General features: G+C 37.2%; 1 protein-coding gene across 9 annotated transcripts in view; it reads right to left on the bottom strand.

Moving 5' to 3' along the window:
• MYB (MYB proto-oncogene, transcription factor) overlaps positions 1–7,120 on the bottom strand; it is a 38,352-nt gene extending 31,232 nt beyond the window's left edge. For 6 of the 9 annotated variants that reach the window (XM_003340390.3, XM_001370048.3, XM_016428914.2 and 3 more), the window contains exons 1-2: positions 6,645–6,924; positions 499–616 (exon numbers count right to left, since the gene is read on the bottom strand). In XM_003340390.3, the coding sequence (XP_003340438.1) occupies positions 499–616; positions 6,645–6,667 (141 nt within the window). In that variant the 5' untranslated portion in view covers positions 6,668–6,924. Of the gene's footprint in view, positions 1–498; positions 617–1,365; positions 2,246–6,644 lie in introns of those variants that run through there. The other 3 variants (XM_056818836.1, XM_007484590.3, XM_007484589.3) reach the window with 3 other exon arrangements.
• Between the last annotated feature and the right edge of the window lie 11,597 nt (positions 7,121–18,717).

The following is an 18,717-nucleotide window of genomic DNA, read 5'->3' as shown; positions in this document are numbered from 1 at the left end:
AGGAAGTGAATATTCTGAGTTTCCCCCACCCCTATATAGGGCATCTAAACCCTAGGGTCCCCATGTGCATACAAATGTGAGGTACTAGGTTAAATAAAGCAAAATGAGCACAATTTACAGAAATTACTACATTCTGTACCACAATGAAACCAGGATGTTTCATGTAATAAAATTATGAACTTCCTACCCAAGAATAACAAACCTGACCATTTTAAATACTATTGCTAATGGAAAAATCAAGCTTCTGACAAACTCATTTGAGTGTATTCAAGAAGCAGCAGTGTCTGTCCTAATTATTAGATGTTAAGAGGTGCTAATACTTCCAAGAGATTTTTGCATTTCCAAGTGTTTTATGTGATTGCCTGACCTTATGGTAAGAGGTGATCTATCCCTTTTTCTGAAATCATTGAAACATCTGTAGTTTAGTAATATTTCTGTTCTCTAATGACTCAAGAAAGTCTAGGTTTACATTAGGGAATAAAGTGAACCAGAAGTTACCTCCTCTCGGGTCCACCTTGTTTTTCCTAAGTGACGTTTCCCAGTCTTGGGAAGTAGTCCATCGTAGTCATGATCATACATCTCAATATCTTCATCATCCTCGTCACTACTATATATGCTACAGAAATAAATGTGAGCAGATAGAAAATGGACCAGGGGGATTTAAACTACTGAATTGCAAAACACACACAAACTTCTCAATAATCTTTTCAGAGGTTATGAAGATAAAACTTTGAAAACTTGCGCAACAAGATTTTGTTCTGTATTATGTTGTTCTAGTATTGTGAACTGGTTCTGCTGTTTTGGGTATCCACAGATACAGGCAAAGAACTGGCACCTTTCTTATTACCGTACATGTTTAGACCTGTTGTTTCTGTTAGATCAGTGACAAATTATACATTTGGCAACTTTTCAACCAATGGAAGTTTAAATTTAAAATAGTGCTTAGGACAATAAAGTGAACAAGAGCCCATGTCCTTTATATAAGTGCATACTCAATTCCTTTAGCCCTCTATGTCATATCTTTAAAGAATACTTTCTCATGCACAATAAACAAACCCATTATTTTATTCCAATGGAGTTCCTCATCATATTAAAAGAAAAAAAGTTCAAGTAGTAATACTTTTCAATAATATAATTATAGCCATATCTTTAGATTTATAAGATTAGGAAAGATTTGAGTGCATAGAATTTTTAAAGCTAAGGAAAACACAGCCAACAAGCAATATGCTTTGTAAATAAACATAGATACCAAACTTGACCAGATCTGCTTGTCAGAAAAGTCAGCCCAAGAGGAAATTTACAATACACTGTTTCTATAGTAACCAAGTGATTTACCAAGCTACTTAGTATTCAGAATCTACTTACACTTTTCTACTTCTGACCAATTACTACCTCAAATTGTGCTTCAGATATCCTATAACTCACCTAATTCATGACTAAGGGATTTCCCCAGAGGCAATCTTTAAGTTTAAAAGGAACTTATAACTGTTTTCAAAAGAGCTCTTAACTTATCTCACTAACTGTAAAATGGAATTCTTAATCCCTCGCTCTAACTTAACTGGGGAAAGAGCTGGCTGGCTCAGTGGACAGAGAGCTAGGCCCAAAGATGAGAGGTTCTGTTACCATGGAGACCAGCCCACAGTTAAAGGAAATAGAAACTGCTCTCAGAGAGGAAGTGATGTAAGAATGACAGTTGGACAGTGAGAGATAAAGAGAAGCATCAAGTGTGAGAGGGGTTTTCGCTCTAAGGTTTTCAGAGGGCAGTTGGCTGCTGTAGAATCAGGTTGGAGGAGAGAGTGTGGGTTGGTAGCTGTCCATTATTTAGTGAGTTAGTTAGAATATATACATACATATATATGTATAATATATGTATAGTGTAGGTTTGGCCTGGTTAGCTAGACTGGAGTTATTATGAGACTCTCTCAAACGATAGTTTTTAGGTAGTTTTATAAGTTGATATAAGAATATTTAGGTAGTTTTTAGGTAGTACTAGGGTAGATAGTTAAATCTCTTTCTTATCTTTCCCCATCTTTACTATTTTTTTCAATTAAAACAAAAAATTGTTAAACTGCTCTCCTATTTTTGTCATGCTTGTACTTTTTAATCCCTACATAACCAAAATTTAAAATTTCTGATTTCTTTTGAAGTACACTATATTTAATGTTTATTTGTGGTTAAAATGATTGTAGAAATAATAGCTCACATTTATATAAAGCACTTTCCTCACAACAACTCTGTAATGATTAGCTAATGTATTATGTATCCATTGTACTGACTGAAACCAAGGCTCAGAGACAGGTGAAGTGACTTGCCTATAGTGACAAAACAAATAAGATTTAAAGCCAAGATTCTAACTCAACTGAATTATTGACTCCAATTCTAATCACTAGACCTCATTGATTCTCTTTGTATGTTTGTAATGTCAGGATACTTTCAGGCTCTTCTGGCTAATATTTTTATTTTAAAACTTTAATGATTATGAAAAAATACACTATTTCAGACCTCACTAAGTTGATGGTATTTATGGTGCCAGGAAAGATAAAAATACAGACAGGGACTAGTAAAGGATGATACTACAAAGCAATGCTGCAAATTATAAAAATGGGACTCTGTACCAAAACAAATGTTTGTTAGTAAACCAAAATATTCAAGCTAAGGTAGTGTTTTCTAGGGAAAAAAATGAATTGGGGGTTCTTATTTTCCATTTTTCTGGGAAAAATGAGTTTTTCAAAGAGTAAAATAGTAAGCACAGGATTAACATTAAGTGCTACCACAAAACAAATAAACTTATAAGAAAAAATGACCACTTAAGTAAATTGCATCTATGATTTATAAACAGTCCACTTGACCACTCTTCATGTTTCTTCTAGGATACATTTGGAATTCACTGAATGTTGTCCAAATATAATTATATTCATTGCATATAAATCCCAACAATTTATGTAAACTAAACAAAAATTATTCAGTCATATAGTAAAAAAAAGCACTAGACTTGAAGTTACAAGACCTGAGTTTGAATTCTAGCTCTGTTATATACTCCTGGTATGATCCTGAGCAGTATTGTAATAGCTTCAATTTTCTCATCTATAAATGTGAAGATTTGCCTAAACATCTTTTCAGATCTCTTCCAGCATCTATGATGCTATGGACAAACTAAAAACTAAAACTAAAAGCCAATATTTAACAAAAGGAGAAGCAGGAATTCACAGCTCAAGACCATGACCTCAAACTTTAATTCTTTGCTATCATTTACCATTCCTACCTAGTACTTGTGGCAAAAATTCATGCTCCATTAAAATGACCAAGGTAATTTGAAAGCTTTGCAATCTAATCAACTTCTTTTCTTAACTTTACTCTTTAGGTTATTTGGATCTAAAGGCTTAGTTTTCAGAACTCAAGGCCCTGCTTGCCAAATTAATAAATGGACATAAATACCCTTCTCCCTCAGAAAAAAAAAATGTATCCAAAGATCAAATAAATATATGCTCAGCTGCACAGTGGGGGCAAACCTAAGGAAAAACAGAAGAATGCTGTGAAAAGAACAGTGGATTAAGAGTTACAAGCTTGAGTTCTGCCACAAAAAGGTTGTATGGCCTCAGGCAAGACATTTAGAGCAATTAGTGCCTCAGTTTCCTCATCTCTAAAAATTAATTTTGTACTAAATAATCTCTAAGGTACCATCCAATTCTAATATTCCAAAATTCTGTGTACCTAATTCACCTGTAACAATTTAGAATTACAAGTGACTGGGAAAACCAAATTGGTATGGGATGGAGGAGGAAACTGCATATGAAATTCTTCTGCTTGGTTGGACTCTCTGGTGATAAACCTACTAGGCCCTTGAAAGGCAAAATGAGGCAGTGGGAAGAATGCTGGATTTTTAGAGAAGACCTGAGTTCAGGTGCCCATTAGGTCTAGGAATTTGTGCAAATCACTTCACCTCGTTGGGGTTTTGTCTCCCCATCTGTGAAATGGTCCAATTAGGCTAGATGATTTCTGAGCTCTGAGCCTTGGCAACCTTGCAGTCAGCTTCCTCAGTAAGGAAGAAAGTATCCCTACAAGATGATCAGTTTAAGAGGAAAGGTTATACTGACAATTTGACATCTTGCTGACTGACTAGTCATCTACAGCCATCTACTTACTGAGAGTTACTCTGATGCATGCATCTGTAGCATGATTAATTTCTACTAAGAACCTGAAATAACTGCCCCCCTTATCTACTCTGGCAAGATCTTAGACCCAAACTGGCAAGCACAGAGGACTTTCAAAGGCTGCTTGAAAGGGTTAATGCACAAGGCTCCCCACCTGCTAGCCAGGAGTGCGGTTAAAAGGCTATACAACTATGAATAAGACATTCTGTCAAGGAAACAAACCGTGCAACCATACCATGAAAAAGAGGGGTGAGGGCAGCCGTAGAAAGAGGGAGGGGAACAGGAGGAAGTGACTTGTGGCCGCTACCGTGATTCTAGAAATGGGGTTCAGACTCCTTTGGCGGACCTGATGAATTACCAGCTCCTAAGTCCCTTCCGCCCGCCCGCCCGCTCCCTTTCTGTTCCCTCCTCTCTCTAGTGGATTCCGCTCCGCGCTCCTCCCTCCTCCTCCCTTGAACCCTGTCCTCCCCTTTTCCCCTCCTTCCCAGCTCTGCTACCTGGGAGACCTCAAAGGACCCGTGGCGGTGTCGTGTCGCCTCCCTCCAGGCATCGCCTCCCTCCAGGCGTCCCGCGCTACTGAGGAGGTCAGGGAGACCGGGGCGCACTCGCTTCATTCACCCTTTATTGGGCATTCTTTAGAGCCTCCCTTGCTCCAGTTGCTCTTTCCTTCCCTCCCTCCTGCCTTTCTTCTCTGCCCCTTTACTCCTCTCAATCTGCCTTCAGAAAAATATTACTCCAGTTTGCCTTAAATTAAAACAAAACAAAATGGGAAAGGGGAGGGGGGGGAGAAGGGAAACCCTCAGAACTCCAATGCTCCCCCTCTTGCCTCTAGCCTCTCGCGTTTCTTATTTCCATTTTCCCCCCCCGGACAGTTCCGGGCTCCAGTCTTGATTCTTGCCCCAAGCAGGGAAACACCAGGGTGACAGAGGCGCAGGTTGCAGGTCCCTCCCAGTCTCCCTCAGCCCCAGGGTCACTCCAATTCTTCTCCGGTCTTTTCCTCCCCGTCTCCCCTCCCCCCAGGAACACAAGCTAAGATCCGTTCTCAAGACTGAGATCCTACACCCACTCACTTTCCAACTCTGAAACACCTACAAGAGATCTTTAAAAAAGAAAAGAAAAATAAAGGAAAACAAAACACCCCTCAAAAAAAAACACCCAAAGGGAAAAGAAGAGGGGACGGGTTTCCCACAGCTTCAGCAGGAGGTTTCTACACACTTCTACACATCGGCAGTCCCCAGTCCGTCCCCAGTCACAACCCAGTAAACTGAGGAAGAGAGACAGTGTAGAAGGGATCCTGGAGCGCAGTCCACGTGTGTGAGCTACAATCCCCGGGATCATTCGGGAAGGGGAGGGAGGCAGGATTCAGGATGGTATCTCAGTTCCATAGCAGCAGCAGCAACCACGAGGCGTTTCCTCTCCCTCTCTCTCTTTTTCACTGACTGCTGGCTGCATGCCGCCTCTGAGACTTGTAAAAAGGCTACAGCAAGTTAGCTGTAGTCTTGTAGTTTTAACAATAACTCGGGAAATCGTCCTTTCGCTCCTGTGCCTAAAGTCTGGGACAGCTAGGTTCCCAGAATTGCAGAAACTGGACTGCTGCAGCAAGGAACCAAGTGACAGTTCCTGACAAGTCCCCCACACCTATACCACTATCGCCCCTGCCCCAGTCACTGGCCAAAGGATAAACAGTTTTCATCACATCATCCTTGGAAGTGAGAGCCCTAGCAAGCTAAAGATGTTATGTGTGCAGAGAGCTGGCGAAGTGTGTCTATGCAGTTTGCATTAAAAATAAAAGCCTTCTCCAAGAATAACGATTAAGGGGGCATCAACACTAGGGATTGAATGGAATAAAAAAGGATAGATTTGAAAACTTAAAAACCTCTACTTCTTCTGCCTCTAAAGTTGTCTTTTTCCCCCTGCTGCTTGTCAGCTGACACTATCCTTCACCTCCACAAAGAATGAATGAAATTTAAATGAACTACCTGCAGCTACTAAACAAGTCAGACATTTTTTTATATTTGCCATATGCTCCACTCGTCCAAGTCCAAACACATCTTAATGCATCCAGCAATTATGTGGAAACTAACTCGCGGACACCCGTTGAATCCAGTAAATCATTTGGTAAAATCCTAGGAGATGGCATGTTAGGTTATGCTAGTATTGGTGGATAATTTGCTTGCTTTTTTTTTTTTAAGTCAAATTCCTCCCTTGGAAAAGGGATTGCAAGGCGTCCTTCCCAACATTTCGATACACGTTTCTCTTTTCCACACTTCCACTCATTTATCTTTCCAGCTTCTTTGCAGCTTTAGTGCTCCAGTTCTTTGCATGGACTGACAGTCCCAGAGCCAAGCAAGCATCAAGTTCCCTGCTCCTTCTGCAAGAACCTCACCCACAGGCTGTAGAACACACTTCCAAACGCACACTCAGCACACACACACACACACACACACAACTCGGACACTCATGCTGCTTACTCGGGGACATGTTCCAAGTTACCTGTGCCTGGGTCTCCTGGCCATCCTGCTGCTAGGAACTTAGCACCGGGAAGCCGGGACTGGATGAGGAGGGGGGCTGCCCCAGCCTTCCCCGGCTGCTTAATGGAGCTCCACACCACCCAAATGAAGTTTCTCAGGAGAAGGAGGAGGAGGAGGATATCGAAGAGGAGGAGGAGGAGGAGGAGAAGGAGGAGGAGGAAACAGGTTGATATTAAAGAGTAAACTCTGTAAACAGAGATGCCATCAAACAAAGAGCTTTTGGACACTCCCCCTCCCGCCAAATCTGGCGCCCCTGCAGTGCGCACGCGTCCTAACCCCACCACCCCACCACCCCACCTCCGCCTCTGCTGCTTGCAGGTCTGTTGTTGCTGCTGCTGCTATCGCTGCTGCTGTTTCTCCCGCTCTGGCTAGTGGAGCGACTGCTACCATTCTGCCCCTTACACTGGCACTGAGGTTCTCTGCCCGCGGCGGCGGCCCCGGGTAGCGCGCAGAGGCGGGGAGCAAGAACTGGGAAGGGGGAGGGGGAAGTGGCGGGGGAAAAAGGACCGGCGCCTTTTCTAGCACAAACCCCGCTCAAGGGCTGCTTGCAGCGCTCTCTGCCCAGAGCAAGTCCCGCTGATTCTTACCCCCCCCCCTCCCACTGCCGCCGCCCCAGCCTCCCTCCTCTATGATTCCCAGTCTTTTGGACCAGAGCTTGCTCCTGGAGTTGAACTCCTTGGAGGTGGGACTGGGGGTGGGGGGCGGGAGAACCTGGGGGGGGGGGGGGGAGCTATCGGGGAAACTCCCTCATTTATGATTAGCTTTTTAGGCATGTTTAAAGTCTCAACTACCTGAGCGACCGAGGGTTTTTGCTTCTCTAGGTTTTAAAGAAATGTTCCCAAGAGAATATTGCTAGTTTTTATCTAAAAAAGACTATTACTCTATTCAAAATGCCCGTAGTAAAGAAACTCCTAAACTACTGACCGGGGTGGGGGTGGAAGGGGCTGATCTCAGAATCACCCTTCCTTCACCCCTGCACACATCCCAGTTCTAATGTGCCCTCATTCACATGCACCGATCATGCAACCCGACACACCACCCCACCCACACGAACTGTCACATGTTATATAGTCCCAGCCACTGTACTATTATATACCCCTTACGTTCATTCACACATACACCGCCCTGTCCCAGCCCTGCAAGAGAGGCAGAATACATTCACACATCTAGGTGCATTTAAGTAGCATGCAGAAACACATGTTTGCCACTGGCACACCTGCAGAAACACGACCTCAAACGCACGACCCCTCCAACAGCACGCACGTGTGGACCAGTTAGAAAGCTCAGAATTTGTGCAGAAGGCTCCAAAAGGTCAACGTGTTTGGGTCTGTGTTTGGATGCATTTCGTGACACCAAAGAAGGCAGCTGATCAAATCAGCTTGGTTAAAAAGATAATCTAGACGATCGTTCTTATCTAATAAGGGGCAGCAAAAAAAAAAAAAACAAGTAGGGAAAAGGATAAATTATTAATTTTAAGGATTGCTGATGGGGGATTTCAGGGGAGTTTTGGTTTTACTTCCGTCTTTAAGGTAGTCCCATCAGGGATTTTTTTTTCTTTCTCTCATACCCTAGTTTATTTTTCCTTTTATCTCATAGGAGCCTGAGGCTGTTACTGAGTGAGTTTGTGGGTGTCCGATCTGCTCCAGCAGTTCAAACTTAGCTCAGAAAACATTTTTGTTACTAAAATGAGTCAGAATTTTGAAAAAAATGGTGCAACATGCAAAGTTTCTATGCTATATCTGCATTTTAAACTTTCTTCCTTTAGCTTTGTTATATAGTTTTTAGCCTTTCATCAAAGAATCTAGCTGCTGGTAAAGTCTCTTAGACTCTTTTCTTTATTCCTACCACGAAACAAAGTTATCAGGAACACTTTCCATTTTACAAGCTCTCAAAAGTAAGCCACTCCTCAACATAATGTTTTTAAAATCAATATTTATTTCTAGATTCTACAATAAAAAAGAAACCCATTCTCTTTCTTCACCCAAAACAAACAAAAACAAAGAGCAAACATCTAAAATAAACATCTAAAAAGTACACCTAAAAGAATCACAATGATAGGCTTTGGAATTCTTTTTGGAATCTAACTGGCTGGCATGTTCCCCAAAACACTAAATTTTGGGGCACTGAATGAAACCTTGGGAGTGCTGGATTTACAACTTCTTTTCTAAGACTCTTTAGTTAAGTGGAACTGATGTGATCTAATGTTAACATTTTATTCCTTTGATGAATCTTATTCCTTCTTTACATAATTTCCAGATTTTTTTTTCAAACCCTTACCTTCCATCTTGGAGTCAATACTGTGTATTGGCTCCAAGGCAGAAGAGTGGTAAGGGCTAGGCAATGGGGGTCAAGTGACTTGCCCAGGGTCACACAGCTGGGAAGTGTGTGAGGTCAGATTTGAACCTAGGACACATGACTCCACCCACTGAGCACCTATCTGCCCCCAGATTTTTTCTCTTTTTTTTGAGAGAAGGGAAGTGGGAAGAATAACATCTTATTTTTCCAACTTTGGGTAATTGTTTATGATTTTATGATTTGTAATATCTTCCATTTCCAAGAGAAAATGTCAACCATTCACATAACAGTATAATTAAAATTCTAGAAAGGACTTGGCTGGAGTCTTAAAGACCTGAATTCAAGTAATTATTGTGTGACCCTGGGTAAATCACTTAATCTGGAAGTGCAAGGCTCTAAGATTATTAATTGTAGACCAGGTGCTGTGTTGGAAGGAGTTTCCTCATCTGAGATATCCCTATACTAATGAAATCACCAGTCCAGTCTTTATCTCTTTGTATACAATTATTTATTGGTTATTCTGCAAACTTTCATAAAATAAGTGACCTGATTAAAAAAACTGATAAATATATTTACATATATGGGTATACACACAAATGCATAGCAAAATGCTACCTTGGGGGAGGGGGTCTAAAAGTCACTGGTATAGAATCCTCAGCTGATACAGATGCATAGTTCATAGTCTTGGAAAGTTGAGAGATTAAGTGACTTGCCTATGGTCATTTAGCTATGTATCAGAAGCAGATTTTAAATTCTGGCCTTCCTGACTTCATGCCAAACTCATTGTATAATGGGTGATGTTGCCTCTCATTCAATGTGTTTAATATGATCATATTTATGCTTTACACATTTCTTAGAAGAGAAAAATCAAGGAGAAAAAATTTCCTTGATCCCTATTTGCAAGCCCTAAATTTTGTTTTGCCTTTTTAAAAAAGTGTTATTTACTTTATCTTTCATCAGACAGAAAAATGACTAACTTAAAGGAACAGGTGTCTGCTTGTCATTGGCTGGGTTGGAGGATAATGATTTAGTGTTCTTTCACATCTACCCAGCCTTCCTTTTTTATCTGTCTCTTGTTCCAATTACTCTAGACTGAATATTCAGGATCCAGATCTACCAATGAGCTGGGCATGGGGTGATGAGTTTCTGGTTCTTTTTTTCCTCATAAACAAAATGTACACAAATGCTAAACAAAAAAGAAATCATTCACAAATCACAGACCTGAGAAGGAATTGTGAGTGTGTGTGTTTGTCTCCCTCTTTCATTCTCTCCCTTCATCTCTCCCATTCCAGCTCTGTGCACACATGGAAGGTAAGGCTCTGTTTCATTCTAACCATTCAGCAAAAAAAGAAGACATTCTGAATGTCTAGGTTCCACATAATACATTGCCACTGATTGTTTTGTAATTCTGTATGAATCATTGACTAGTACAAGTATATCAGATGAGTAAATGTCGCCAAGAATGGCAGCAAACAAAGCCTTTATGTTTATATATTTCCTTCCTAGTTCTGTCACTTCTATCACCATCCCATTTGAAACAGGTGGAAGTGGAGAACTAATATATTATCATAATTATGAGAACTAATATAAATACTGACAATTTTTGATCATCTCTGATACAGGAGAATAGATGTGGTCTGTGTAATTGATTCAGAATCATTTCGGGTTGGGCAATGATTGCAACCTTTCTTGCTAACTATTTTATTTCAGTAGGCAAAAGTGCCAGTGATGCTGCATTATGGAAAAACACTTCTTACATATTCAGATAACATATCCTATAAATATTTCTCTTTAAATATCTCTTGGATTCAGTCCTTCTCTGTTTCCATAGTCACTATCATAGTATAGAGCACCACAACCTTGTACTTCTTCAGTATATAACATTCAGAGTATTTCCATGTCTCCAATCACTCCCTTCTCCAGGTCACCCCACTCTTAGCTTTGGAAATCTCTGTGTCTAACATGTTATTCTCCTAACCAAAAGCATAATTCTGTAAGCTCCTTAAGATACAATTATCATATCTCATTTTCGTATTCAAGGCCCCACAGGTAGATCTCTGAAAAGTCTTCCCTGGTCACCATTTTATTTCATTTTTCCTCAGCATTTGAGTGTATTTTGTATTACTTTTTATGAACTTACTTAAGCTTTTTGAATGTCTCTCCCTCACCTATACCAACTTGAATTATAGCAGTTTAATGGCACTGAACTTAAAATCAAGAAAATCTGAGTTTGAATCCTAAAGAGTTGTTATGAGGATTAAAATGAGATAACCATTAAAGTGCCTTACACACTTTTTTAAAAATGCTATATAAAAAATTTTTTTAAATGCTATATATAAATACTAACTATAATTGTGGTAATTATTATTTCATGTATTTTGAATACTGAGGCAGCTAGGTGGCACAGTGAATAGAGTGCCCAGCCCAAGTCAGGAAGGCTTATCTTCCTGAGCTTGAATTTGGCCTCAGATATTAATTATCTGTGTGACCCTGGGCAAATCACTATATCCTATTTGCCTCCATTTCCTCACCTATAAAATGAGCTGGAGAAGAAAATGGCAAACCACTCCAGCATGTTTGCCAAGAACACTCCATATGGAGTTACAAAGACTCAAACATATAAATAAGCCTTCTTATTCTGTGTGGTTCTTGTCCATATTTCTCCATAAATCCTTCATGGAGAATCCATTCAGCAGACTCATAGCCTTCTCAGTCTTTTAATATTTGTTGACTATCAGAACAACAATAGCTCTGTCCAGCTGATGTTCCTCATATTCCATTTCTAGTCATATGTGTCAGTAGAGCATACGATTTTTAATCCTAGAATATGGGTTCGAGCTTTTCTGTACAATATCCTACCTCCTCTGAAGCTTCATCATGATATGGAGGTAACCTTTCATTCCTGAAGTCTTTGCCAGTAGAGTAGTAGGTTTAATATATTTTACTAAGCTGGAAAGGTTTTCACTATGGGTTGTGAAAACAGACTAAATGCCAGGTATCCAACTTCATCTTGCTTGGTGATCAATTCTTAGACCCACAGCAATCTCTGAAAAATAATAATTCTCTTAGCATCTCAAAGCTCACAAAATAGTTGAAGTTGAGATTAGCAAGAGGAAAAGTGCAGAGAAGGATAGCAAAGTGGATCAGTGGATACAGAGCCTGGACTAGAGATAGGAGGTCCTGAAATTCAAATTTAACCTCAGATACTTTCTAGCTTTGTGACCCAAGGCAAATTACTTAACCCCAATTGCCTTGACCTTACCACTCTTCGATCTTGGAACTGATATCTGTTCTAAGAGTGAAGGTTAAGGGTTTGTTTGTTTGATTTAAATGTAGAGAAAGGGAAAAGGGTCAAAGACATGAATTTGGATAATGCTTGTATTAATAATGCAGGAGAAAGGAAAGAAGTTTGTTAAGGATACAGAGAAGAAACGTGGTAATTATGGACCTGAATCAAAACTGAGCATTTTTTAAAAGGCCTTTGAGGCCATTTAGTCTAACCATTTTATTCTAAAGGCAAGGAAACAAAGGCACAGGAAAGTTTAGGGATTTGTCTGAGATCATACAAATCATAAGGAGCAGAAGTGGACTTAATTCCCAAGTCCTCTTAACTCCAAAGTTAACATAATTAGATTATATGTAAAATCAATTCTTAAAATTACTTTATAGTATAGAGAATTGTGGTAAATTGGTATCCCTTTTTAAAAAGCTTATAATAAAGTGATAGCATGTGTAATTTAAAAAAAATATGTCTTAGGATGGTTTAAAAAAACATTGACTTGACAGAGAATCTCCTGTTACAATACCTTTCAGATGATATTTAACGGATATTATGTTAATGATATCAGCCTGGAACTTATGAAAAATCCTATATACATGAGAATAGGAGACAACTTTTCATCATTTTAGAAATTCTCCCTAAAGTAATAATTCAAAAAGTTATTTTAAAAGTTATGGAATACACCTTGATAATAATTTAATGTTACCTTTTAGCTTATGACATTGAATATTTCTAGGTGATTATGTAGATTTAAAAGCCCCAAACTCTTTTGATTTTGTTCCACACTTCTTCAGAACTAAAACATGAGAAGAGAACTCATTATTGTGAAGAATTAAATAATTAAAAATTATTCTTTAAAGAAGAATGGATTTTAACTTGTTTATCTTACTATTCTATTTAAACTCCTATCTCTGAATTTACCACTGATGTCTTAACTGTTAAATCTGAAGGCCTTGCCATATTCCTCATCTTATTTGACCTCTGCAGCTTTTGACACTGTTGAGTTTTCATCTTCCACTTTTTTGATACTGTTCTCTTGGTTCTTCTACTATATGATAGCTCCTTATCAGTTTCCTTTGCTGACCTACCATTTGTTCAATGTAAGTATCTCCCAAGGCTTTGTCCTGGTCCTTCTATACTCTCTGTGATCTAATCCACTCTCATGTGCCCAATGATTATCTCTATTTAGATGACTCTCAAATATATATATATATATATATATATATATATATATATATATATATATATATGCAACCTTAATCTCTCTACTAAAAATCTAATCATACATAACAAACCATCTTTGCTAGACATATAGATATAAATGTCCATTAGTGTCTCAAATTTATATATTCAAAATGAAATACCTCTTTCCTTCTAATTACCTCTTATGCAAACTTACTCTTTTCTAATGAGGGAACTGATATCCTTTTAGTAACCTAGGCTTAAAACCTTTAAAAATCATTTATTTTAATTTTTTAAATTAATAAGCAAGTTAAATAATTTACTCTAAACCTCCGGTGATTGAACTCTCACCTCTGGCAATTGAACAAATTTACAAAAAACACACTCCAAAATAATACCTTCAAGACAAAGCTGTGTAGACTGGCAAAACAAATTCTCACATTAGCCATACCTGAAACTGCATGTCTCTTTCTGCATTCTAATTTTATCCCTTCTGTCGGGAGGTAAGTGGTATATTTCATTTTTGTTCTTCTGGTCTCCTGGTTTATTATTGTGTTGATCAAAATTCTAAGGTCTTTCAAAAGGTGTTTATAATGTTATTATTGTATAAATTGCTCTATTTCCATTTAATTCAGTCTGTGTCTGCTTATAGAGATTTTTCCCAGTTACATCTGAAATGTTCTATTTCACCATTTCTTATGGTATAATAATATTCCATTAAATTAATGTACCACAATTTCTTTCAACATTCCTTAATAGGATATACCCTTAGTTTCCAATGTTTTACTACCATGAAAAGAGCTGCTATAAATATTTTTGTATAACTAGGGCCTTTTCTTCTTTCTTTGTTTTCTTTCAGGGGCATAGACCAAGTAATAGTTTATCTGGATCAAAGGGTATTCACAGTTTGATAATACTCTGAGAATGGTTCAAAACTGATTTCTGGAATGTCTAGACCAATTCACAGATCCACCGACAGTGCACTAGTATACCTATTTATCTACCCTATTTCCAACATTTATGTTTTCCTTCTTTTGTTATCTGCTAGTCTGACAGATGTGAGAAAACCTCTCCCTTAACTTGAATTTCTCTAATTATCAGTAATTTAGATCATTGTTTCATCTGGTTGTGGATAGCCTGGATTTCTTTGAAAATTGTCAGTACATGTCTATTGACAATTTATCTGTTGGGAATGACTTTGTCCCATAAATTGGAAGGAACAAATTGGGATGAATAGATCATGAGTATACAACTTTATCAGAGAAACTTGTTACAAAGAATTTTCTGTTACCTGTTTCCTTCCAATATTTTTTTTATTTCAGTAGATTTGTTTGTGTGAAAGCTTTTAAATTTAATATTATTGAAATTATTTATTTCATATTTGTCTCTTCATCTCTTGTTTAGTGATAAAATCTTGCCTAGCCAAAGATATGAAAGGTAATACCTTCATTTCTCCTTTGATTATGATATGACTTTTTTTTTTATCAAATATCCATTTGGAACTTATATTGATATATTGTGTAAGGTATTGTTCTAAACTATTGCTCAGATTTTTTCTGAAGTTTTTATCAAATACCATGCTTATATGTTATGTATCTAATCTGTTCCATTGATTACCTCCCCCTCCTCTCCATAGTACTAAATGGTTTTAATTATTACTCATTTGTAGTCTAGTTTGAGATCTGGGATTAAGTAACTGCATTTCTTGCCACTTTTTCCCATTATCACCCTTGAGGCTCTTGACTTTTTGTTTTTCCAAATGAATTTTCTTATTTTTCTAGGTCTAAAAATGCTTATTTGAGAAGTATAATTATTGCAACCTTGAATAAATAAATAATTTAGGTAGTTTAGGTCTTGGATAAAGATACCAATCATTTTTCTATATTACTAAGTCTCCCCTCTCCTAAAAAAAAATTCTAGTGTTATTTATTAGTTTAATCATCATTTAAATTTTGCTGATCTCTCTTTAATTTTTATAATTTTTACTTTATTAAGTTATAGATTTTTGATTACTTATTCAAACTTTTCTTCAGACTCACTCACATTCCCAATTCATAGATTTTCAAATCTTTTTTTGTTCATAAAAATATTTAAAGATATGAATTTCCCTTCACAACTGTTTTAGTTGCATTGCACAAGTTTTTATGTTATTTAACCATTATGCTTTTTTTATGAAATTTGCTATTTCTTTAATTCATTCTTTGACACATCACTTTTAAAGTTTCATTTTATTAAGTTCCCAATTTAAAAAAAAATATTTTTATTAAGGACAAAAAGAATAATATTTTTGCATTGTGATCACTAAGTGATGTGCCCAGTGTTTCTGCTCTTTTACATTGTTGGTGAGATCAGTTTCTATAAAAGTATCATAAGTAACAATACTTTCACTGAGAATTAAGTGAATTTCTTTCTTTTCCCATTAAGGAATAGACAAATCTACAATCTCTAATTTTTTAAGTTCTATTAATGTATTTAACTTCTGTCATTGATCTTTTGGCTAGATTTGTCTAGCTCTGAAAGGGCAAAATAAGTGAATTATATCACTTTTAAAGATGGTAAGTTGAAAATTCCAAGGTCTCTGTCTGGGTCAGGCTGACAGGCCAAAATGGCGGGCCTCAGATCTGATTCTCTGATGCAATCTGACTGATTTGGTTAAAACAAAAGGACTTAATCTGAAAGATTTAAACAAGGAAAGGTAACAGGAAGGAGGGCCAAGGGAATTTCCCTGTTCTAATGTTCTATTTCTCCTCCCCCAAGCTAAAGACTTTCACAAGTCTATCTTCTGTTCTTGAGGCTATCTGATAACCTACTCAGTCTGTCTATCCCCAGAATTTCCCTAGTCTAGCTTCCCAGACTATGGCCTCTCTCAAAACAGTCTTGGTAAAGGAAGTATAGTTTGGGTTGCTGAATAAGGTAGTGACCAGATAGAGTCACCCAAGGGCTATAGCCAAGAGACTGCAGGTTTACTTGATCACAGACAGGTATAGGCTTTCTTCGGGTTGGCTTTTTTCACAGGAACATAGATATATTTCAGTCTGAAGCTCAGGAACACAAGAGGTAGAAGTAGGTAGATATTCAGATGAAATCTCTATTTAGAGACTAGAAAGCTGGTCAGAGGGCCCCAACTATAAAATCAAATGACTTCTCTCAGAAAGTCATTTATTTTCCTTACAGGAAGTGATCCCTCCAAGTTCCAAAGAAACAGGGACTAAGCACTCAGCTTCAGGCTTCAGTTCCTCCTTAAATTTCTTCCTAATATTCTTTGGAACCTTTCCCTTGAGTTCCATCCATGAACCAACTTGGTAGCAACTTCTATCTTTTGCAAACATACTTTCTTATTTCTCTATTTTAATAACATTAAGATCCCTCACTATTATAGTATTGCTATCTATTTCTCTCTCTAATTTGATTGATTTTTTCCTTTAAGCATTTTTATATTCTATATTATAATGTACATATATCAACCAGCCAATAAACATTTATTAAGTGCCTATTACATGCCAGACACTGAGCTAAATGCTGGGGATATTAAAAAGAGACAAATGAGAGTTCCTACTTTTAAGGAGCTTACAATCTAATCAAAGAGACATGCAAACAAATATAAACAAAGCAAAGCTATACTTAGGATAAATTGGAAATAATTAACAGAAGAAAGCACTAGCATTTTTTAAAATCAGTATTGATTCATTATGTATGATACCTTTAAACTGAAGTTTGGCTGAAGCATAACAGATTTTATTCTGGCCCTTCATTTTAACTATATATGAATCTTTGTGTTTCAAGTGAGTTTCTGACCACATATTGTCAGATTCTGCTATTTTCTTCCATTTTATGGGTGAATTAATCTCATTCACATAATTGTGTATTTCCCTTCCTTTTGTCCTCCTATGCTTCTCCCTCTCTTTTTTGTTCCAACCTCCCTAGGTAGTAGAAGAGAGCAAGTTTGCCTGATATATTTGTGATCTTATAAGTGGCAGTGACACAGTCTATTTCCCTTCTATTGTAGTTTTTCCTCTCACTATGTCCCTAATATCAGATTTTTACTCTTTCTCTCCTTTTCTTTTAATTATTTCTTTATATTCTTCTTAACAACATTCAGGTTTGTTTTGCTGGTAACTAAACTCTTTTATATCCTTCCATTTCTCATATACTCCTCTCTATCCGTCTCTTATTCCTATCACTTCCTATTATCTTTTTGATTTTAACATTTTTCTATACTGAAAGTTCCAAATGTATGTGTATATATCTAATTATGTTCAATCTTCCTTCATCCAAATCAGATCAAAGTGAAGTTTGTAGAATGCCAGTTCTTATTTATTATATAACAGAGATTTCCCTATCCTTCCTTCTTTATTCACTAGTATAGTTCTTTATCCTCATTTTTATTTTCTTATTAAAACATTAAAACAAACAAACCCTCTACAGATCTTTTGTCATTTTAACCTTTTTCAATAAACCTTAAAGATATTAGGGTTTTAAGAAGACCTTTGATTCTTATCCCCCTATTATCATATAAATAATCCATCTACAGATGTTCTTTTTCAATTAAGCTCTATGTTTCTCCTACGACTTATATGTCCATGTCAAAATGCCTACCAAGTTCTGGCCTTACCATAAGCAATGCTTGGAAATCCTCTATTACATTGTATATACATTTTTTTCCCTATAGGATTATACTGTTTTGCCAGATGTGTTTATCTCTTGCCTTTTAGAACATTGTATTCCAAATTTTCTCTTTTTTTATAATGGTGACTACTAAATCTTGGGTGATCCTTATTGTGATTCCTTGATATAGCTTCATCTTTTTGGCTGCTTAGAGTAATTTTTATTTGAACTGAAAATTCTGGATTTGGTCTATGACTTACCTGGGAATTTTCATTTTGGAGTTTCTTTCCTGATGTGACTAGTAGAGCCTTCCTGTTTTCACTTTGGATTCTCTGATTCTGAGTTATGATTTCCTATAATATGATATTCATACTTTCTGATAATTGTTTTCAGGACATCAAATAATTCTTAAATTATCTTTCCTTGACCTGTTTTCAAAGTCAGCTTTTTAATAGTCTATTTCTTAGAGCTTACTACCTTTTTTCAACCTCTTAGTTTTGTTTTGATGTTTCTTGTCTTATTGAATTATTTTCTCTCTAGCCCTTTTTGATTTTCAGGGCATTTAGTTATGGAGAGAGATTTTCTACCCTCCATTCTAAGATGTTATTTTTTCTTTCTGTTCTCTGTTCTTTTCTTTTTAAGTTTTCCATTCTGTATTATCTATTTCATTGTT

Source organism: Monodelphis domestica, chromosome 2 (assembly GCF_027887165.1).
Source record: "Monodelphis domestica isolate mMonDom1 chromosome 2, mMonDom1.pri, whole genome shotgun sequence".
NCBI classification, from domain to species: Eukaryota; Metazoa; Chordata; class Mammalia; order Didelphimorphia; family Didelphidae; genus Monodelphis; species Monodelphis domestica.
Note: the sequence above shows the minus strand (reverse complement) of the source record. Positions and strands in the feature narration are given on the sequence as shown.